The sequence below is a fragment of the Melopsittacus undulatus genome, chromosome Z, assembly GCF_012275295.1.
Source record: "Melopsittacus undulatus isolate bMelUnd1 chromosome Z, bMelUnd1.mat.Z, whole genome shotgun sequence".
Taxonomy (NCBI): domain Eukaryota; kingdom Metazoa; phylum Chordata; class Aves; order Psittaciformes; family Psittaculidae; genus Melopsittacus; species Melopsittacus undulatus.
In genome coordinates, this window is record NC_047557.1 from 36,574,026 (window position 1) to 36,598,684 (window position 24,659).

A 24,659-nucleotide genomic window follows, 5' to 3' on the forward strand; every position below is an offset into this window, starting at 1 on the left:
CTGAAGGAGAGCAACAAAGCTGGTGAAAGTACTAGAGGACTTAATTTGTGAGGAATCAATGAGGAGATTAGATCTCTTCAGCTTAGAGAACATAAGACTGAGGGGCGATCTCATAGGTGTTTACTGCTTCCTCACAAGGGGAGCAGAAAGGCTGGTTCTGATCTCTGGTACCTCGTGACAGGATGTGAGGGAATGGCTTAAAGCTGCTCAGGGAACTTCAGATTGGATACTAGGAAAAAGTTCTCCAGTGAGAGGGTGGTCAAGCTCTAGAATTAGTTCCCCAGGGGGTGATCACAGCCCCAAGCCTGTTGGTGTTTAAGAATTATTTGCACAACAGTATTAGATATACTGTTTAATTTTCAGATTGTCCTTTGGGCATCAGGAGTTGGACTTGATGACTGTTGTGGATCCCTTCCAACTCCCATCTATGATTCCATGACCCCAGATCCCAGCTGCTTAACTAAAATACTGGCTTCACCGGTGCTTTGATGTTCACAGGTTTTCCTAATTAAATTCCATAGAAAAGGAATGGAGGTTAAACTTACAAAGCCACATCCCACCCTTTGTTTTGCTGAGCTAAATATAGAACAGATGCAAACACAGAAGTTGAAATAGTAGTTTTTTACTTACCCGACAATCCCGCTGTAGTGTTTTCATTAGTGCACTGTGTGTTTCAGAGTCAAAATACAACCCTTCATGCATATCTTGTAAGAAATCCAAGTCTTTGAATGTAGGGTTGGACTTCTCCCTCTCTTTTCTTGATGCTCTCCGTTTGTATGTGGAGCCTTTCAAGTCATATGTGAAATGCATTTTCAAGGCTCGAGGCAAAACATTGTTCATGACAACAATCCTAATATTAATGCCTCCTGACTGAACACAGTACAGCCCATAAAACTTGGGTAGAAGAGTCCTTGGATTCTGGTTCAGATTCTAAAACAAAAGAGATCGTTAAATATATCTATTTTCAATACCAAAGGACATTAATAAACATAAAAAAACTGTACATGTTTTCTTATCCAGTACTATTTCTTTGACCAATTAATTTTCTTTGTGAGACTGTATTTGAGACAGCTAGCATAAATACTGCTTTTTGCCAGGAACACAGGCCAAGAGCTAAGCAGTAACTGCATTTATGTCAGATTTGTCTTTCTCACATTCCATGAAAGAGCAGACTAGAAGACAAAAAGAACAGCCTAAAGCATCCCTCTGCTCATTTCAGCTGAGGCAGAGTTAATTTTCTTTCTAGTAGATGGTACAGTTTAAACCACAACACTTCCAAAGTTTCAGTTTATTTATTCTGACTTGAACAACTTTGCATTTCACCTGATGGAAGAATTTTGGTCAAATGTAGTTCTCATTACCTTGACTTGGATTCTGAAAAACAGAACCCCTGTCTCCACAAGGCTTTCCACATTAAATGTTAGTGCCAAATGACCAAGCTGTCTCCACAGGTGTGTAAGGTCGTAACAGAACCACAACTGATCATCAGAGAAGCGCAACATAACCCAAATTCTACAATAGGCAAAAAAAAACCCCAAACAACTAGTAGAGGATAAAAGAGGTGAGAGTAAAAATCCTCCTAAAACTACTCGCAGTTTTTGGTATGAAAAGTAAGATGGGAAAAACAACTTCACATTTTATAAGCTTAATAAGTCACAATATACAACTATGGGAAGAAAATGCTTTCAAAGGAAATAATCACAGTAATTAAAGTTTTATGCTTTAGAAACTGTTGCATATGGTAGCAGTGAGAATAAAGTTCTCAGGAACAAAGCAAAGTGGCCTTATATTCACTTGCACTAACTCAAACTTATACTAAGCTGATTATCAAGATTAGAAACAACAACAGAAAAAGTACCACCCACCATTGCTCTTTTTGATGCTGACAGTGCCTTTTTTTTAAATAAACAGTGAATCCATGTGTTTCAGTGTAATAATGATAATATTCCTCATTTTTAGTACAAATGAGAGGGTAACTTTTCTAATGTCTACTTAAGAAACCAAAGAAAGAAGAGTAAGGAAGAATACCTGTTTGTATGTATAGAACCATAAAATAGCTTGGGTTTGAAGGGACCTACAAAGGTCATACAGTCATATATGAGTGGCTTTTGTTTAAAAAGGAGAATCAAGTTCTATTTACTTTGGTTCAACGGTTTCCCTTTCTGATGACGGACACACATAAAACAATACAATCGACTTAGCATTTGCCCTCAAAAAGCTCAGTTTAAAAATAAAGTTTTGAACAAACTATACTTATAAATATATTTTTACATCATTGTTTTAACACACAAGAAATTGAAACTATAACTAATCCAGAAACAAAAGTGAAACTGACCAGTCTAGTTTCTTTGTCCACTGAGTGAAATGCAAAGGATCAACAAACACAAAATGGAGAAAAAAGGTAAAATTAGAAATTTAGAAACCTTTTTTTTTGTCACTAACTTACTAGAAGCGAAGTTTGGTATCAAATCAGAAGACGACATTCGGTTTCATCTTCAATGCTAAAACAGCAGCTATTATTATCTTAAATATATTCTTGATTTATATTTATTCATTCCATATGGGGTAAAAAAAATTACAAAAATATTAAGAAACATGGATAAAGCCAATGAAGGATTGAAAACCAAATGAAACTAAATCTTCAGAAGTGTGACATGAAACAGGAATGCCACAGGTAAAATACAGACTTAAATTACTTACCATATAGTAACCTGGCAAGAGCTTCTGAAGAAACTCAGCCTCTTTGTGTTGAACTGTTTTGATGATGAACTCGTCATCGCTAGTTACAAAAAATAAGGACCCACTGGCACCTGGGTTGGATAATTCTATTAAAGGCTCACTGCAGAGGGAGTACTGAAAGAAATAAAAATTGGTTTTCACTGCCAATGCATGCTTTATTCAAACACATTTTTAAAACAAAGAACTGCAGGTTCAGATAGGCACAAGAGAATCATGGAACTTATTCTTTAGTCTTCAATCACAGAAACCCTAAATTTACAGCAGTGTAAATTTACAGTTAAAATTCTAGGCCAATATTTTAAGGCTTCAGTCTTTAAAAGAAACAAAATTACACAGGATGTGAATTGTGAGTAGCGTAGGCACCAGGGAATTATTCTTAGCAGTACAGTATGTCATCCAGTCTTCTCAGAGCAAAAGGACTTAATGGTTTTAGTGACAAATATCTGGTTTATTGTGTATTGCCGAAGATGAGTTGAGTGACTCCACAAGAAAACACAGTTTTGTTTCTTGAAAACAGCTTTCATTAAATTCAACTGGAGTCTTGCCATTGATTTAAAAAACTGGTGATAGCAAAGAAAAGTGATACAATCTAATAAGTATGTTCTTTTGTGAAAACCTGAACTAAAGAAGCATGCTTCCCATGGACTCTAAGCACTGCTTTAATGCATTTTCTTATCCTAGCTCTAACTGAGGCTTTTCCATTATCACAGTTTTTAAGAGAGTTTTGCAAGCTATAAAAATGTTTTCTTTTTCACCCTCATTCTCCAAGTTCACTCAGTTCCAATTAATACAGAGTCCTTCCTTATTAATCCTACACTTGCCCTTGTTTACTGATAGAACAATACTGGTGTGTAATAACAGACGTTCTGCACAAATCAGTAGTTGTATTGCAACCCGCGTTTTTCTTACCAAAATATATAAAGCTTCATGAGTAATTTTTATTGTTGTAAGCATTTGAAACCAATTATCTTAAACATTAAAGCTCAATAAAACAGTATAGCGTAAGCACAAGTTATTAACCCAAACTGTGCTGGTTTACAGTTGAATTCTGCTGCTATACAAAGAGCCCAGCTAGTTTTGACTGAATGCTTGTGAAAGCCAAATCAAAACTAAAAAGAAAATCCTCAAGTCCCTGGCAGTTAAGTACTTTATGACCAAAAAATACCAGTACCCCAGGAGGTGACAATTAATTCTACCAGCTGCTCAAATATATGCACCCTTGTTATTGAGCTTGACTTCTATAGAACATTACAGCTTAAACTCTTTGGAAAAGGTGAAACTATAAATCCTTGGGCTTTTTTCACTGCAAAACAACAGTGACAACTCACATATGCTTGCTGTAATTTCTCCTCTTTTTACTTTACCTTTCCCTTGGCATATTGTTATACGTATTTTACACACTAGAATTGGAACCTCACTCACAATATGATAGATCCACGTTTCACAGAAACAAGGGAGTCTGTTCAGCCAGAATTTTGACACATACTATTGTGAACAAACTCTTAAACAGATGTTTTTGTTCATGACCAATTTGGAAAAGGAGCCCAAACTAAAACTAGTTTTGTTTCACAACCATAGTATCCCCTCTGATCACATTTGCCTCTGGACCCCAAGGGATTGCGACCAGCTCTGATTGCAAAGTGTTGCCCATTTAGAACCAGAAACAACAGAAATAGATCCTGACCTGCTAACCCTCACAGATGCCTACATCAGTTACCACAACACACACTGAAATTCCAACTGTATTTCAGAAAAATATCTGTTTGTTGAAGGCAGTCTGCTTTTGCATTTTCAAGAAATGAAGGTGTACTTATTCTTGACGCTAGCTTCTCTACTTGCCCCCTTTTCTTGGAAACATACCACTAGAGTCTTTTGCTGTGCCAAGAAGGAAAAGAATTTGCAATAAGCTGCCTTTACTGGAAATTTCCTTCAGACATTTTGTAATTTATCAGTGTCACAAATCTTGTAACAGCAGCACGCAGTCATTCTATAAGCTTTAACTGATGCTACTGCAAATGCTTCCTTAGATGGAATATAAGTTGCTAGTAACAACAGCTTTACTCTAGGAAGTGCAATCTTTTTAGTAGCTAACAACACTGCCCGCATACTTAATTCTTTGCCAAATCCATAAGCAACTTATTACATAATGATACATCTGTCCCTCACAATGTCCTCTTCTCCAAACTGGAGAGATATGGATTTTATGGATGGACCACTCAGTGAATAAGGACTTGGCTGGAAGTTCGCACTCAAAGTGCAAACATGCAGTCAATGGCTCAATGTTCAAGTGGGGACCAGTGATGAGTGGTGTTCCTCAGGAGTTGGTATGAGGACTGGTGCTGTTTAATATCTTTGCTGGTGGTATGGACAGTGGGATCGATGTACCCTCAGTAAGACTGCCAATGACACCAAGCTGCGTGGTGCGGTCAACACACTGAGATGCCATCCAGAGGGACCTTGAGAAGCTCAAGAAGTGGGCCCATGGGAACCTCATAAGGTTCAACAAAGCCAAGTGCAAGGTTCTGCATGTGGTTCAGGGCAACCCCCAGTATCAGTACAGGCTGGGGGATAAAAGGATTTAGAGTACCCGTGAGGAGAAGGACTTGGCGGTGTTAGCTGATGTAAAGCTCAACATGAGCCAGCAGTGTGTGCCCATAGGCCAGAAAGCCAACCATATGCTGGACTGTATCAAAAGGAGCATAACCAGCGGATTGAGTGAGGTGATCTTCCCCCTCTACTCTGCTTTCATGATACCCCACCTGCAGTACTGCTCTCAGCTCTGGGGGCAACAACACAAGGGGGACCTTGGACTGCTTGAGCGAGTCCCGGAGAGGGCCACAAAGACGATCAGAGGGCTGGAGCAACTCCTCTATGAAGACAAGTTGGGAGAGTTGGGTTTGCTCAGCCTGGAGAAGAGAAGGCTCTGGGAAGACCTTATAGCAGCCTTCAACTAACTAAAGGGGGCCTACAAGAAACCTGGAGAGGAGCTTCTGACAAGGACATACAGTGATAGGACAAGGGAGAATAGCTTTAAAATTAAAAAGAATGAGTTAACATAAAACTGACATATAAAAGTGCTAATTTATACTGGAACCCTGATTTGTTGGGTGGACTGCCATGAGACAAACTAGACATGAGGCAAATATCTAGAAAATTTAGCTCTTTAACACTACCCTTCCAAAAGCAGAACCACTGGTTAAGTAAAATAGTGGATCCTTGTTCCTGACAGTGCACAAAGTCATTTTACCAAGTAAAGACTGCTTTTATGACAGCAGCAAATACATCTCTTCTTTCTCATTTAAACAGCTCAATGCTAAGGAGAAGTAAGTCTTCAAATTATAAAAGACCTATAAAAGACAGAGAGTGAAGGCGATATTCTGAAGCACTTCTTTTGTGGCCTGCCACACACTTTTCTCAAGGCTACATGGGAAGTTCTGCAGACAAACATTTAATGAAATGAATGTAAATAATACAAGAGCACTTTATTAGAACTGAATTAGTAGAAGTCACACAGCTACTGATTATAGATTCTCTAGAACCAAAACCTGAATGACTCAAGTCCATTAATACTAGTCAACTAGTGAGGCAGATCTTTACCGGAAAGATGCAGAATTAAAATTTTTGTAAAACACTAAAAGCATTCACTAGTTATGAACTACTTCACGAATAAAATTTATTATCTATTTGGGCACCATTAAAGCATTCTTTTCTTTCACTATGAAACTAGTACATATTATAATAATTTGTAACTCAAAAGAAAACTGCAGTCTCTTACCAAGTAATCATCAGGCTTGATACCAAAAAGTTCTCTGAAATAGCGGAAGGCAAGAGGTGCATACGTCTTAAATCGGAAGTCAGGGTAATGATGAGCAGGGGTGAGATTGCTCCCTTCACTGAAAACAAAAATAAACCAAACCCAATTATTTTAAAGCATTTTTTAGCAACTTCCTTCTTGCAGCTAGTTTTACTGTAAAGTTGCTTAACTCAACCATCGGCCTTCAGAGACAAAAGTCACAAATGCAGGTAAACCTCCCTATCACCATTAGTCAGTTTAATAGAAATGTCTGGGAGACATACAACACAATACGGCTAGCAAATTCCTTTTTCGCACCTTAAAGGGAATGACTGTTTTCATCACCCATATCCATTTACACAAATATCAGATTTTAACTAATGCTACAGTTTCTCACAGCCCTCCAAGGTAAGCCAGCCTAATAGTTTACTGACACAGGAAGGGCCACCACCACCTCATGTAAGTTCTTGCAAAAATTCTGGAAGTTAGTGCAGCAAAACAACTCCATACTTGCTCAGTGACCTGAACTGGTTTGCAGGGAAGTCAGATGGATACTACAGACAGCACAGCACAGAGGGCAGAATCATGCAGCCAGAGCAATGGGAAGGATGCAGGACTACACACATTTTGTTATGCCAGTAAACACTGATTGGCTCTGCCTTATTTACGAAACAGCATTCTCAGCATTAGTCTCTGACTTTAAAGTGGTTTTCTATTTGTCTTCCTGTCAAGTCATATATTTTACCTCACTTCAATCTAAACCAGCACTAGCCTACATGCTCAGCTGGTTAAATAGGAACACAGGGTACAGACCCTTAGGGGAATTCTGCAGAATGGTATGCAGTTATATGCAAGCTACAGATTCATACTAGAAGTACAAAGACTAGGGTGACCAGCCTACAAGTCAGCTGAAGGACGATGTCAGCAGCAAATCCTGCCAGAAGAAAACAAACAAACAAACCAAAAACAACACCATCACCCTCACCCCACTAGCTTGTGGTTTCATTTAGGATGGAACCAAAAGAAGGCTTTTGAGTAGAAAAGTTCTATGCTATGATTTCAACACAAAGTTTGGTCAGTTTCTGAATGGTTTGATAAATGAGCAAAAAATCCATGGCTTGACAAAGTGGATGAAATCAGCTCTTCCAGTACTTGTTTAGTCATTTACCCTAACTAAATTATTCAGAAATACAGCATGTACCTCTATGACTGGCAAGAAGAATATCCAAAGTAAGTAATATCCAAAAAGAAAAAAGCTATGAATTCACACAGCTATGAAAAGGAATAAACTCTAAGTAACATTCCTGCAAAGGCCAAATTAAGCATCACGAAAATATTTAAGAGCCTTGATCTTGTACAACTAATGCCTGTCATAGGAATTTGTCACCTTCCATCAATAACCATTTGATGACAGAATCCTACACAACCCACCTTAGCTGCCCCTGCATATGTACCACCAAAATCCAACAGAACTGAACTACTAATTAAGCAGTGTGAGCTGGTGAACAAGCTTTCTCAGGCTCTAGACTGATAATGCATATACTCTAGACTCTTAAATAGGAGACAAAAGGAGGGGGGGAAAAAAGCCTGATTTTTATCTGGAAATTACAAATAAAAAGATGTGGTAAACGAAGAATGAATATAAAACCATTAGAAAACTACTACTTCTTGGCATTCTAAACCATACAGTTAACAGCTAGTGAAGGCTATCTCGTCCTAATGAACTCATCTGACCCCTTTATAGTGTTTCACAATTTCAAGGCATTAAAATCGAATCCACATGCATTTTGTTGTTCCATTACATAGTAAGTAACGAAAACCAGTAGAATGCTAGGCTGAAATTGGTAGTTTTTCTTTCCAGTTAAGACTGGCAAATGCTTTTTTTTTATAAGGTCTTTCAGCTGGTCAGAACATTGACAGTTCCATCTGAATGAAGTTTCATATACCAAGGTGCATCTCACTGAATATTTTTGCAATATGAGGATGCCACAGGGGTATATAGCTACACTGGGGACCTGGAGGCATACCTGTAAATACATTTCTTTAACTGTTGTAAGAAGCTGACAGTTAAGATGCAGAACAGAGTTTTCTCTGCTGAACCACCACATCACTGTCAGCTAAGATTAATCATCTAAACTTTATGCAAAAGTCTTATCTTTCAGTACATAACTACCTTTATAAATCTGCGTCCTGCGACCATAACTTAAAAGCTTCTTTTGTGAAAGTGTGGCAATAAATAATTACATGTCTTTACTATACCAGAATAGGTACCATGATTGGAACTTCACCATGCTGAAACGAAGATAGGTTTGGTATGATAATACCATGAGTCTAAACCTTTTAATAACTGCATGTAGAGTAAAATGATCAATTCTGGGTCTACAGATGGACAGCAATGCATAGTAACTGGAGATTTATTCCAGAATAATCGCAAAACAGCAATTATTTTGCAACAGCATTGACACAGAGGCGATTTATGTATTTAGAGCATGTGAGCTTGATTTATGACAAGTGTAACAGTCAATTTCACTATGCAGACAAGTTTCTTTGTAAAATCTTTAAAAATGCATTTTACTAAAGGTTTTCTATTAAACATACTAATTCATTTCAGCTTCACTGCCTAACAGAATAGTTTACAGGATCCCAACAGTAAGCTCTTGTGCGATGCAAGAAGCAAGCCTGACATGAATTTATGATTTATTGGTGGAAGAAAGTTCGTAAGATTTTTTTGTTGTTACTTTTAACAGGAAAAATTGGCTTCACCTCCAGTAATTTCCTACAGCAATGGAAAACTTAAAATTCTTTGTGGCTGAGTATGTCCTTATTCTTGCCTGAAAAGGACAGTTCCTACTGTACAGAATGCTTGAAGTAAATACACCTCTACCTTATTTAGACATGAAATTATTCACCATCTACTTTATTAGCTCTTGTGAATTCTGGTTTTTCCCCACATTTTCTTGACACATTTTACAAGGGTGTTTCACTTTCACTGGATAAAGTATATGCACAAAGCACCACATATAACAATTTTTAATCAGGTTAGGGAGTTTCATGGGGACAATTAAGTCTTTGAAGTTGAAGAAGAAAAACACCTGTGATGTGCTGACAAAAAATTAATCTGCAAAACAGAGCTTTGGATATAACAGAAATGAACTCTATCATAAAAAATGAGGTAATCATTTATTTTTTCCTGTCAGATAGTTTAGGAAAGGCAAAGTATAGGCTTTTAATACCAGCTTTGATTCTGGCAATCCTGAGGAATTCAAGTCTCTGTGTACAAGCCACCACAAGCAATATAGCTGGAAAGATTAGGAAGCAATTGTAACTTATGAGGTATTTTAATAACCTTGGCTGTAAGACCACACAAAAGCAAAAGCCTGGCAGGTAAAACAATAAAAAGACATATTAAACTTACTCTGCAAGTTCGATTTAATACTTCAATTTTAGACTTTTTTTTTTTAATCAAGCACACCTAGAAATGACAGTATGTTCATCTTGACCTATTTTTTTACTAAATGTTTACAGTTGATTTAAAGCATGGATGGTGCAATATCGAACTAAAAACAAACTAAAACTAACTATATTTGTAACGGTAACCCTGTGGCTTGCAAGAATTTTGCTAACCAAGAGACCCAGATACGTTTGTTGGCAGCCTTTTTACTGTGGCCTCACTCTGGCAGGACATACTTAGGAGATAGCACACCCATCTGAAGTGGCAGAGAAGGCCTACTGCATCTCTTGGTAGCAAATCTTTGTTGCAATGATAATAGGCTCTGATGTAGCTGTTAACAGAAGAAACAATCACACTGTAGTTGTGGGCCCATGTACACCCTTCTTGTACATACTGTAAAAAGAGTGAAGAGTTCTCTTTTTAAAAAGCAGCTCTTTTAAAAATCTTAAAATAAAAATAAAACATCTAAAGTTAAATGCTCCCAATATTAAAACTAAATGTGTGCAATCTGTTTCCCTGTTCTTGGATAAAGTTGCTCTTTCACAATCAAAATGTTAAATTTTACAGACTGCACCAAATAAATACCTACTGACAGACTGGGTAGTGCTTTGGTGTATTCATTTTCTATATATCATTTCAGGAAAGCAACTATTTCCTACATGATGGAAATAAATGTTATGGTTACCTGTACAAATAGGTGTGTGTTTTTTTTTCATACTTTTTTTTCATACATAAAGTCCAGTAGTAGTATCCTCGTTTCCCACTATATATTCTCCTATACTTTCAGTTACTATATGCTATCCTAAGCAGCTGCCCTCAAGGCAGCTTTGAAATATACCTGTGAACAGTAAATATCTTCAAAACAAGCAAAGTCATAGAATCATAGAATCATAGAATAGTTAGGGTTGGAAAGGACCTCAAGATCATCTAGTTCCAACCCCCCTGCCATGGGCAGGGACATCTCACATTAAACCGTATCACCCAAGGCTTCATCCAACCTGGCCTTGAACACTGCCAGGGATGGAGCATTCACAACTTCCCTGGGCAACCCATTCCAGTACCTCACCACCCTAACAGTAAAGAATTTCTTCCTTTTATCTAGTCTAAACCTCTGCTGTTTAAGTTTCAACCCATTACCCCTTGTCCTATCACTACAGCGCCTAATGAACAGTCCCTCCCCAGCACCCCTGTAGGCCCCCTTCAGATACTGGAAGGCTGCTAGGAGGTCTCCACACAGCCTTCTCTTCTCCAGGCTGAACAGCCCCAGCTTTCTCAGCCTGTCTTCATACGTGAGGTGCTCCAGTCCCCTGATCATCCTCGTGGCCCTCCTCTGGCCTTGTTCCAGCAGTTCCATGTCCTTTTGATGTTTAGGACACCAGAACTGAACACAATACTCCAAGAGGGGTCTCACAAGAGCAGAGTAGAGGTGCAGGATCACCTCCTTCGACCTGCTGGTCACGCTCCTTTTGATGCAACCCAGGATACGGTTGGCTTTCTGGGCTGTAAGCACACACTGAAGCTGGCTCATGTTCATTATCTCATTGACTAACACCCCCAAGTCCTTCTCCTCAGGGCTGCACCAATTTCCTTTTTGCCCAACCTGTAGCTGTGCCTGGGATTGCTCCAACCCAGGTGTAGGACCTTGCACTTGGCATGGTTAAATTTCATGAGGTTGGCATCAGCCCACCTCACAAGCGTGTCAAGGTCCCTCTGGATGGCATTCCTTCCCTCCAGCACATCAACCGAACCACACAGCTTGGTTATCATAATACAATACTGAGCTTTTGACATTAAATAGCAGAAAGCACTGAATAATATTTCATTAACATCACAAGAAAGCAATATGCAATTCAGCCAGTTTGCTATACAGGTGACTGTAGCTGTAGGGTGCATACAGGTCAACAGCATCTAATAGACTTACTAGTTATATTAGAAACCATAACAAGTGCCTCAATAAGAAGGGTCTAAACCCTAAAAATAAAGCATATTAGCAAGGGAAGTGCATAATACTGATTACTACCTTGCTGCAAAAAGGTCAGACTCAGGTCCGCTAAGCAGCAGCCTCAATCTAAGAAAACAAGGAGATGGAGTTTGAAACATACCAGTCCATGTTCCGAATACTCTGCATTTCTGAAACTGCATACGACTCACTAGCCAGTTAGCTGACAGAACAGAGCAGCTTCTGTTTGGCTTGTTGAGCACTGCTTCTAGAAAACCAGCCTATTTAGTTAGTATGTGTCTGCTGGAAGAGCTTAGGAAGCTGCCCACATTGCCAGCTCACAGGGAGCTTCATGGCCCCATACCCCAATGACCAGCTTGAGCCACCACTGTCTGATACAGATAGGCTTATTAGCTCAGCAAGTCTTTCTAACCATGGGCACCTTACTTGAAGCCAGCTCTACACTTGAACCAAACAGCTCTGAAAGCACTGCTGTGGCCACACTGTAGAAATGACTGGTCTGGAGACAAAATGTGCCACCAAGAAATGAATTGGCTCCAACCAAGGAAGTCAGGGGTATAGAGCGTAACACAGGAAGGGGGGAATATGCCCCACACAGCTGGGTCACAGGACAGGGCACAGAGAGCACAGGCAGGACGCACAACCTTCCCACTGAACCCTCCAGCCACTGCTGCAGCACCAGGTAAGCAACTCCATTGTTGGATTTCCACAGCAGTGTTTAGAAGCCAGAAAAAAAAGCTACCTGGGAGTAGTTACTCCTGTGTTTTCACCCTACTCAGGGCGCTGAGGGAGACTTCAGACACTGTCTCCAGAATCAACTAGGTCACTGAAGGCTGCTTTTTTTTCTCAGTCCAAATGGCGTATTTGCATAGTACCATTTAAACTGGATGGTGGTTCTCAATCTTTTATAGCAGCCCCTAGTAATACGTACCTTAGCTCCCAAAAGCAGCATGTTATCAACTCCTGGGCAGCCCAAAGAGAAAGGGACAAATGAGATGCCACAATGTGAAGCAGAAAACAACAAAGGCACTTTTCCACCCCCTCCAACACTACAATGTACAAATGAAAGCACCTCTGCAATTCAAATCCATCCACTGTACAGAGCTATCTGTACTTCCCAAAAAGTTACTTCCTGAAACAAACACTTAAATGAACCTGGGCTAAACTCTGACCAATTTAACCCACTTACAAAGTAACTCAGGACCAGGCATATCTTGTAGTCTATGGAGTTACTTCTGATTTACATCAGTGGCTTCCACAATAAGCAGGGCAGCTATGTTCAGGTCTGAATAACCACTTTTTTGCCCTAGCATTTTTCTCTCTCCTTCATGACTCCTGAACACCACTGGAGCTATTTTGCTGTGGTCACTAAAGCTGAGGTACAGGCAGTGCTGAGGTTTACTGCAGGGGCTGAGAAAGAATCAGAACCTTTTTATGCTCTACATCTAATAAAATTTATAAACAGCTGTTGACTAACAGGAAAAGGGCACAGAGAACACTGTTTCACTCACTGGAGCACAGGCTGCTGTTTCATTGCATTTCTACTAGCCTAGGCCTATTTTGTCACTGCCACCATAATAGCCTCCTGTTGTCAAAGCAGCATGTGTGCCTGTGACTCTGCAAAACAGCTGTTCTCTCACCTCATTGCCACACCTGAGTGAAGCAAGGGGGACACAAGGGAAAACATGGGAGGAAGGTGGAGTAGCACAGCTGTTGTTATGAATTGGCCACAGTGAAGGGCAAGCTCATCTAATAGCTTGCCTGGAGCTGCAGCTGAATTATGAGTACACAAAGCAAGTGGAAAAATGTGTTCCTTGCTTGGTAAGCACCTGCTTTCAGCACCACCCTTGCTGTACTGTCAGGTTCTCCTCCAGCTGTGGACATTGGCAGAAAGCTTACTTCAGTTCCCTCCAGGGGTGCTTCCAGGTAAAAGTAAGCCCACTAGACCAGCAGGTGTAACTAACTGCTTTCAACCCAGACCAATCCAAAGGGGGAGGCAAAACAAAATCTCAAAGTGATGACTTTTAACAATACTCCTTCACATACAGGTACCATCCTAGCAAAAAGTGAAGAGCACCTGATGTGGGAGCATTTGCTAAAAATGTGCAACCCTCTGTCTAGGGTAACAAAGCTACCAATAAATATATCTCAGGTGATTGACATCATACCATCATGAAAGACTCAACATTCCAATGCCCTTAACTACCAAGAAAGCAGACTGTATTGTATGTAATTTAGGAAATCAAGTAAGGGATCTAGGAGACCAGCGTGGTTAAACAAGGAGCTGCTGGGCAAACTCAAGTGGAAAAGGACAATCAATGGATTATGGAAAGAGGGGCTGGCCACTTGGGAGGAATATAGGACAGTTGTTAGAGGATGTAGGGAGGCAATTAGGACACCTAAGGCCTCCCTGGAAATTAATCTTGCAAGTCAGATTAAGGACAATAGAAAGGGCTTCTTCAAATACATAGCAAATAAAACTAACAAAAGAGGCAATATAGGCCCACTGCTGAACAAGGTGGGTGCCCTGGAGACAGAGGATACAAAGAAGGCAGAAGTGCTGAATGCTTTCTTTGCCTCTGTCTTTACTCCTGCAGACTCTCCCCAGGGGCCCCAGATTCCTGTAGCCCCAGAAGGAGTCAGGACAAAGGAGGAGTTTGCTTTGGTAGATGAGGATTGGGTTAGGGATCAGCTATGCAATCTGGACATCTATAAATCAATGGGTCCAGATGGAATGCACCCACGGGTGCTGAGGGAGCTGGCGGAGGTCATTGCTAGGCCACTCTCCATCCTTGGTAAATCGTGGGAAACGGGAGAGGTGCCTGAGGATTGGAAGATGGCAAATGTCACACCAGTCTATAAGAAGGGCAAGAAGGAGGACCCGGGTAATTATAGACCAGTCAGTCTTCCCTCCGTCCCTGGAAAGGTGATAGAACAACTTATTCTTGACTCCATCTCTAGGCATATCAAGGATGAGGGGGTTATTAAGAACAGCCAACATGGTTTTATGAAGGGGAAGTCATGTTTGACCAACCTTATAGCCTTCTATGAGGAAGTGACTAGGTGGAGGGATGATGGTAGAGCGGTACATGTGGTTTTTCTTGATTTCAGTAAGGCATTTGATACTGTCTCCCACAGCATTCTCATAGATAAGCTAAGGAAGTGTGGGCTTGACGATCAGGTAGTGAGGTGGATCAAGAACTGGTTGAAAGGAAGAAGGCAGAGAGTTGTGGGCAATGGCACAGAATCTAGCTGGAGGTCTGTGACCAGTGGAGTCCCTCGGGGGTCGGTGGTGGGACCAGTGCTGTTTAATATCTTCATCAACGACCTGGATGAGGGAACCGAGTGTACCCTCAGCAAGTTTGCTGATGGCACTAAACTGGGAGGAGTGGCTGACACACCAGAAGGCTGTGTTGCCATTCAGCCAGACCTGGACAGGCTGGAGAGTTGGGCAGGGAGAAACCTGATGAAATTCAACAAGAGCAAGTGTAGAGTCTTGCATGTGGGGAAGAACAACCCCATGTACCAGTACAGGTTGGGGGTTGACCTGCTGGAAATGAGTGAAGGGGAAAGGGACCTGAGGGTCCTGGTGGAGAGGAGGATGACCATGAGCCAGCAATGTGTCCTTGTGGCCAAGAAGGCAAATGGCATCCTAGGGTGCATTAGAAAGGGTGTGGTTAGTAGGGCAAGAGAGGTTCTCCTCTCCCTCTACTCTGCCTTGGTGAGGCTGCATCTGGAATATTGGGTCCAGTTCTGGGCCCCTCAGTTCAAAAAGGACAGGGAATTGCTTGAAAGAGTCTAGCGCAGAGCCACAAAGATGATTAAAGGAGTGGAACACCTCCCTTATGAGGAGAGGCTGAGGGAGCTGGGTCTCTTTAGCTTGGAGGAGACTGAGGGGTAACCTCATCAGTGTTTACAAATATGTAAAGGGTGGGTGTCAGGATGATGGAGCTAGGCTTTTTTCAGTGATATCCAGTGATAGGACAAGGGGTGTAAACTGGAGCATAGGAGGTTCCAAGTTAACATCAGGAAGAATTTCTTTACTGTAAGATTGACAAAGCACTGGAACAGGTTGCCCAGGGAGGTTGTGGAGTCTCCTACATTGGAGATATTCAAGGCCCGCCTGGACAAGTTCCTGTGTGATGTACTCTAGGTTACCCTGCTCTTGCAGGGGGGTTGGACTAGATGATCTTTTGAGGTCCCTTCCAACCCTTGGGATTCTGTGATTCTGTAATCCTACATTATTACAATTTATGAAAACCAGTATCACTTTGTACTGAAACCATTTTAGATGAATGTACATGTTACATTAAGATACAGGAAGGATTTGAAATTTGACATCTCTGTGCATTAGCATAAGAAATCAAGTGTTATGGTTTTAAGAGATTGCTGTGGATAGCCAATTTTTATTTACAGAGAATGTTACCAGCAAGTGCTCTTTATAAGAGAAGCTCTTCGTTACAGTCAAGATGGCTCAGTGTGTTATATACTCCTGCTTACTAGAGAGCGATGAAAAACAAAAAGAAAAACTATGCTGCTCTGGCCATTATTTTCATTTGTCTAAGTTTCCCCATAGGAGTTTTTTATTTATTTATAGGAAACTGTTCAGAAAGATGCTACTAAAACTTTCATAATACATTTTATGTTAGAGCAAACAGGCTATTCCTGATGCCTTTGTTTTTTTAAGCCAGAAGTGATCCCTCCCACCTTAACCTTAAAAACAACACAAAACATGGAAATCTTATTTCTGAGTGTACATGTATGGAAGTTTCACAGAAAATATATGCAACACTATGGACTACAAAACATTTTATTTTACTTGTTGCTTTAGAATAATGTTAAAAAGAATATAGATTATTTTTTTCCCAAACTGTTCTACATAATTAAACAATTTTAGCATGTATACTTCAATTAATTTCCATGAACAAAGCTGTTATTGCAGCCAAATCAAGCACAAAGCCTGCATGATTGTCAGTCACACATTTCACAAGTATGATGGCTCACTTCCTCTCGCTGCATTTTTCAATCCAACAAAAACTGCTATGATACACACAGTTCTCAACTGTAATTTGGATTTTTTTTAAACAAACTATTGTGGCCATGGTGTATGAAAACCCATGCATATAGTTAACTTCTCTATATTTACCCAATAGAGAAGAGAAAGACTACAAAATTGCACACACCTTAGAGTTAACACCAGAACAAGTATATGAATACTCTCTATTACTAGAAACTAAGGAATGGAATGTAAAAGCTTTATTTCATGTAAGAAATAAATTTTCTTCTCCTTAAATGACACCTCAGCTCAGAGGAAAGCAGTTCTATCAAGCAAATTCATGTGAGGAGAGAACAACTTTCATGAGCCAGCTATTATTTTGTACATTGTCAGTTTGTTTTAGCAACATTGGTAATTTTTAATGGTTGTAAATTATTAGAGAATATTTTTTAAATAGCATTCAAACTGCACATGAACAAAACTTGTAAAAATTCCTAGAAAGCCTTAAAAGATTCAAGGAATACTGCACACATCACATGTCCTTACAGAAATGTTGGGCATTACTGGAACTCAGCACTTTTAAGAACCCAGATAATACTGAAAAAAGCAAGTCATACTGGCTTTAGGATTTATTTTTCCTAAACTTTCTTTATCCATTCATAAAATATGTAACTTTAAAAAGTTACATAGCCCTATACTTCAGCTTCTGAATCCCCCAGATGAGTACAGACCTCATTTTCCTTCATCAGCAGTACTGATTATACCATCAACTTGGCAGTGATACAAACTGGGGTGGACAAATGCAAAGCAGAAATTGTGCACAACCTGTAGACAGCTAGTAACAGCTGAATCACAAGCTGAAGTCCTAGCTATAATGTTATAATGTAGTGTAAATTCTTATATTACTCTTAACACTGCAGGACTTGAATTTTCATAAATTTTGACAGCACCTCAACAAAATGGTATTCTCAATTTTTAGAAACTAAATGGAAACTAAATAAACATGTGAGTGCGGGACATAATACTTAATTGCATATAGATCCACAAATCACTTCCAATTGTAATTAACAGCTCCTTAATTGAAAGTGTCACAATTCTTCAGCTGAAGTGTGATATTCTCAGTTTTCTACCTGCCTTCATTTTCAATGATGACATGAATAGGGTAACGTTCAATTTATAATACATGGATTTTACTCTAACCCCATTTCATTAGAACTGGAAAATAACCCTTGTTTGAAAAATTTGATTAGAGTTTCCTTATGAAACTGTATTGAAAATAAATTGAATAGGCTTGTTCTTACCTTGGTAGAAAGACACTTTCCACTACATAGAAGTCCTGCATAAGAACATCTCTGTCTGGTTTCGACGTAAGGTTTCCCACTGTGTATCCTATTCCCAGCTGGATAGCACCTTTAATAGCCGAGGATGCAGTCTGTATAGAAAGTAAGAATTCAGGGATGAGTTTGCTAAAAATAGATTTCTTTATCAGTAACACTATAACTTAATAATTTTTGTAAAAATAATGGAATGTCATCTTTACCTCTCAGACCTCAGAGGGATGACTGCTTTTCAATTAAAAATATACAGGAAGCACTATGTTTTAGCAGAAGCTTCAAAAATCAATTATTTGGTTGTACAGACTGCGACTTATTGTACAGATGACCCAAAAAATGTAGACAGTGGGTTGTAACATCAGAGAATCACAGAATATCAGCTTGGAAGGAACCTCAAGGATCATCTCATGCAACATTTCTTGGCAAAGTATCTCAGCAGCCTGTCCAGATGAGTCTTCAAAGTGTGCAATTTTGGGGAACCCACCAGTTCCCTGAGAGACCTTCCCAATGGCTGATTGCTCTCATTGTGAAAAATTTTCCCCTTATGTCCCAGTCGAATCTTCCCAGGAATAACTTATACCCACAACTCCTCATCTTTTCCATGTGACTCCTTGTAAAAAAGCAGCCTTCATTTTCTTTGTAGCCAGCTTTTAAATGCTGAAACATGGTGATGAAGTCTCACCTGAGCCTTCTTTCTCTCAAAGCTAGACAAACCCAGTTCTCTCAGCCTTTCCTCACATGACAAGCTTCCCAACCCTTTGACCATCTTTGCGGCCCTTCTCTGGATACTCTCCTGCTTGCTCACATCTTTTCTATATAGTGGAAACCAAAACTGAACACAGGATTACAGGTGTGGAAAAATTCCCAACAAGCGTGAAATAATGACTCCTTTATCTCTACTGGTGATGCCCTTGCATCAACCTGGATTTTGATCCCAAGGCCTGAATCTCAACAGTGCTGGTAAAGACAGAGGTGAAGTGTCGAGAACATCTGCCTTTTCAGTGTCCGTTACTGATTTACCTCTCCTGTTCAACAGTGGGACAATATTTCCATCTGTTTCTACTTGTTTTTACCTGACAAACCCTTTCTTGTAGGTCAGGTTTTGTAGGCCTTTCTCTAGCCAATTTCAGTTCAAGCTTTTGCTTTTCTAACTGCATCCCTGCACATCCTGGCAATGCCCTTCTAATTCTCAATGGTTATTTGTTCATTTTTCCATCATCAGTATGCTTCCATAAGAGTGACTTAACATCATCTGATGCTTACATCAGAGTGAAGTTACTTAAATTTAACAAATAAGGCTTGAAAGGGAGAGAAGGGTGCTAAAGTACAGCACAAAACTTGAATAGATAAATGTGTGCACATAAATTGAGACTATCTTTGACACTTTCTCACACTGACTAGACAATCCTACATTATGGATTAAAAAATATGGCAGAACTGAGTAAAATTAAGAAATTGGTAAAGAAAGGAGTTCTTATGAAAAAAAATTGAGTGAATGAAGAAAACCAGTGGGAAGGGAAAGAAGGCTATCATTATCTTCCCTTGATATGATGTATTTTCATCAGTCTGAAGATACCATTTTGGTGTCCTTTTTCAGGTTTTACCTCCCACTCACCAAATAAGGAAGAGACTGTATTAGAGGAAGCAAAGACACCAGAAGTTTCATGATCAGAACTACTTCAGCACTTGAACAAAAACATTTCAGGAGTGAGAATTACATAAGGAAGGGCTCAAGAACATGAAACTACTCTTGTTATAGTTCTTGGAACAGCATATACTAGAGTGAGTGCTTTGCTTTAGAAAATGAAAGACAGAGATGTGTAGCTCCTAAGTAATTAAGACTGCACACCAAGCAGAACTTGGACTTGTATAATAGTTTAGAACAGGCAACTTGGTGGGAACAAACAACACCACCATTCTTAGACTACTACTTTGACTACTAAAAAGATTTGGTTTTGTGTCATAAGAAGATTCACGTTTTTCTTTCCTTGAAAGGCCTCTATTCATGAATGATTAATGCCCAACAAAAGCAGTACTTATGTAACTTCAATCAAACCAATACTCATACAAATAGTTTCTGCTTCATAGCTGGATACCCATCTTGTTCAGTGCCACAGCAAGGGACTATGTCTGAAATAGCACAGTACTGTATTTTATTAATGAGAGAGGATAAGCTACTAAAAAAAAAAAAATCCCATAAAAAAAACTCCTACCCCCCCCCCCCCCCCACAACCCCAACCCAAAACCCCCACACTCCCTCCTCAGACCAAGGCAGGTAGCCTGGCAATGTGATTTCAAGGGGAGAATTCTGGATCAACTTTCAAGTTCATGAACAATTTCTATAGAATTTCTGAAAATTCAAAAGAAGACCTGCAGTCCTTTGAGGGGCAGAATGTCTACCAGTATGGTGCAGACCTTACCCACAAGGATATGTTCTTGTTAATTTCCACTCCTATTGAAAAGTGCCATTTCTGGAGCAGTGATAGCAATAGCTTTAACAGAAAAGCAATGTTATGAAATCATTCAGGATATTTTAACAAGTATTTTGAAACAAACTGATAGCAGTTACAGGATACTGAAGGCAATTGCTGGCCCAAAGTCAAGTCTTCGTGAATCAGTGTTACAAGTTAACCCTAACAAAGACTAGTCATCCAATATCCCCTTATAAAATGACAAGTTTCTATTTTCAGAAGCCTTTAAATGAGAACAAAAATAAAAATAAACCTTGAAATTTGTCTCAATGCAAACACTTGTCTTGGTTTAACTTCTTTATTATTATTTTGTGATTAAGAAAGGAATCCAAGGAAAGAAAAAAACTGCTCTTCAAGCCTTAGAAGAAATGTTCTTGATTAATCAGTTTTATTACTATGAAAATGTATTTACTGGAATCTACAAATGCAAATGGAAAAATTAACTCTCTCACTCATTTTTCCTTACTCAGATACCTCTTTTAATGCCCACGAAAGCAGCAAATGTGGTTTTAAACCTCAGCCCTTGTTTCTTCGATTTTTTTTCTTGATTACTCTCCTGCTTTAGAACAGAAATAACATTCAGCAATTTTCTGTAACAGAAGTTCTCTCATTTAGAGACTGAAATAATTTTTCCTTCCTATGAGCCTTATGCAGAGGTTTAGAAAGTGGCCTTCAGTCTATGTATCAACTGTAACTGCATAGATGACAGGGGACACGGATTGTACAGTGACTTTTTTACTTGTTATCAACAGCTTCTGAAGCTCTAAGAAATGGAAGGATGAGAATAAGCAGGAGGATAAACAACTTCAGTTGATGAAGTTTAGACTATGAGACTAAATGGATTTGTAGCAAATGGCCCACACTGTGACAACAACTGTCTTTGCTATCTAAAGAGGCAGAACAAAGGAAAAATTTTACTACCACCCTCCTTTTGCTGACTAGAGTACTACTGTCTACTGCACAGGCACTTTGGTGCTTTTTGTACCAACAATGAAAACAGAAACCCATAAAAATGTTGGCAGTTTCACATTAAACTACCTTTTACTGGCTCTGATACTGTGGATCCTAACATGCCAGGCCAGAATCTGTCCTTGGCAACATATAACAGCATAAACTTGAAAGGGCACACAACCTCACCTCTCCGACCAAGCAAGGTCTGACTTATACTAACCTTCACTCATGGTGCTGTGAAAAGGACAGACCTGTTCTTTATTTTTCAGCCCCCAAAATGTATGCATCAGTACTCTTCCTGCTGTGCCAGCAAGTTTCTCTGTGCCCAGCCATGTTGGTTACAAGAGAGCTGACAGAAGTTTTCAGTGGTATCTGTTTCCCAATTCATATAAGCAACAATGTCCGCCACCCAGATGAATAAAAAAAAACCTCATACCCTGACAGAATAAACCGAATTGGATAGGGCTTACGTTTGTCTTTCTACTGGCTGCAGGAGGACAATTTGGAACTAGGAAAAAGCCTACCTACTCAAAATTAATGTGTCATCACCTCTTGAACACATCTCAAGGAATGCTGTATTGATACTGTCTCTGTGTTTTGTGCCATATGGCCAGCCAGCACACACTCATCTTGATAGTGGGACCCCTGTATTTCTCATCAATCCATAGCGAGAATCAGGTATAACTTCTCTCAACTCTATGTTTTCAACAAAAGTTAGTTCAAGAGAGAGACTTTCACACAAATTCATGTTAAACTGTGCCTTACATAGATCCTGAGAAGGAAAGTATGAAATTATACAATTAAGTATAATGTAAATTACAAGTCCTGCAGCCATGAAAACTGAGAAATTGCCTGTTCCCTGTACTCTTTCAGTATTTCAAAGCAGGTAGGGAAACTTCTTTCCCATCTAACACCAGTTGCCTGCCAAATGGAAGCAGTTCAGCAAAGGGAAAAGAGCTGGATTTCAGAAAGAGATGTACTGGAGTTAAAGTGCATCAGGAGAATTTCTAAACTGTTGAGACAAAAAGTGCTTCCACAGTTTTATCTCCGCACATAAAATCTTAAGTTCTTTTAATTCTGATGAAGCCTACCTTTGCCCCTTTTTACAAAAGTAACTGTATATTTTCTCTGTATTTGCCAAATGACATTGGTAAAAGGCCTGTAGAGATGAAAAACTGTACACATAGTCATAAATCATAACTTACAGGATGAAAACAGAATATAACACAGAATATGGACAGGTATATGGAATACTTATGTCACTGATAAAAAATCTAGCACTAAATGTGCTGTCTCATGAATTACTGTTCTCTACAGACGGGTCTTTCACTCACCGTACATCACCCCAAGTTGAAATCCTTTTTCAGAGTAGCAAAATAAATGAGACCTTAAATCCTTTCAAAATCAGGTATTGAGTTTGTGCATAATCGCACAGATGTACTAAGCAGGATTTTTAACATTGCTTTTTCTACAGATAATTGCTTTCAGGATAGTTCTGTAAAATTTACATTTGTTATTTTCGTAAGAGAGTGGTGTTAATCAGACACACAAATGTATGTAAAGGCAATTACCCTTCAGATAACAGGAAAAGATCAAATTAATGAAGCTATTTAACAACTGTGCAAGTTAGGGGCAAGTCTATTGAAAGGACTGAAAAAATCTCTCACTTAAGAAAAAATAAAAATCCAGGGATGACAAAAATACACATATAATAGTTCCAAAAAATATGCATTACTCCATAATTATTTCCATGAGAGTGTGCAAGTTGCAAATGGCTGGCAAACCTAGCCAACCACTGATATGATGTAAAGGATTGGTATCGAGTACATGGTACACAAAGACTTAAGATAGGGTAAATAACTTCCCTTTAAACCAGCTTTCTTGTCTTCTCTCCATATTAGTATGGGACTATTACTGACAGAAAACAAATTATTTAACAAACCATGAGCAGAGAGGAACTGAGTAGAATACAGGTTTCATTTAACAGAAGTTCCCCTCTACTCTCACTCATAAAATTATTCTCATCTTCTTCTTTCAACTATAAATTGCTCTTGCTAGGTCTTTATACATTCCCCACAAGCAGCTCATGAAAAACGTTACTGTAACATTCTGGCCTTCTTTGGAAGTAGAGTCTTGGTGACATCCTTTAGGACTGCCTGGATGTAAACTTTGTCCTTGTTTATCTGTTCCCCCTGTTTATAACTCATTTTTATCACAGCTGAAATTCTAATTTTTTCACAGGTGAAGTTTGGCCTATAAACTTTCTGGAGCAAAGATGGTGATTCTTCAAGAAGATATCTGCCTTATTGCAGGTGCTACAAAGCAATGAGAAAAAAACAAACAAACAAACAAATAACTCTACCCCCAGCAACTCCACCTCCTTATCACCCTGGAAGGCAAGATCATGTTTCCTTTCTTTTAACCTTTGTGCTGTTGTAATTCACACGTTTAAAATCTGACTAATGAAACAGTAGAGATACCCAGTTACCAAAGTTCTGTAAAGATGGGAAGAAAAAGGCAGCTGAGCAGGAGCCACATCTGAGCAGCATTGCTCTGCAGCCATGCTTCCCACAGTGTAATTTCCATTAGTTCACTTCTGTCTACTATCTGTGAGTAAGCCTGCTCTCTAGTCCACTCTGCTGCTTGGTGCTTAGTCCAGTGAACTGGACTAATGTGGAACACCTGCCTTCTTTTAGGCAGCATTCTCCAGTGAAGTTCAAAAAATCCAAAAACCATTAAGTAAAATCCACAGGATCGCAACTTGGTCAAAGTGATTTAAGACAAATAGGTTAGGCCAGATATGAATTTTCTGTTACAAGTAATCATTGGTTCTTCAGTTATACTAGCTGCCATAAGTAAAAGGAACCCACGCATACTATCACTCCCATGCAAACAGTTTATCTTTCCCAGATTCCTGAAAAGATACTAAGCTTCCACAAATTGCATAAACCCTTAAGCCAAAGC

The 24,659-nt window shown here is 39.3% G+C and overlaps 1 protein-coding gene across 4 annotated transcripts in view; it reads right to left on the reverse strand.

Annotated features, from left to right (window-relative positions):
- PIP5K1B (phosphatidylinositol-4-phosphate 5-kinase type 1 beta) overlaps positions 1 to 24,659 on the reverse strand; it is a 105,143-nt gene that overhangs the window by 35,483 nt on the left and 45,001 nt on the right. For all 4 annotated transcript variants that reach the window (XM_031054402.1, XM_031054401.1, XM_005154967.3 and 1 more), the window contains 4 exons: positions 18,241 to 18,371; positions 6,515 to 6,632; positions 2,701 to 2,853; positions 631 to 930 (listed from right to left, as the gene is read on the reverse strand). In XM_031054402.1, coding sequence (XP_030910262.1) covers positions 631 to 930; positions 2,701 to 2,853; positions 6,515 to 6,632; positions 18,241 to 18,371 — 702 coding nt within the window. The remainder of the gene's footprint in view (positions 1 to 630; positions 931 to 2,700; positions 2,854 to 6,514; positions 6,633 to 18,240; positions 18,372 to 24,659) is intronic.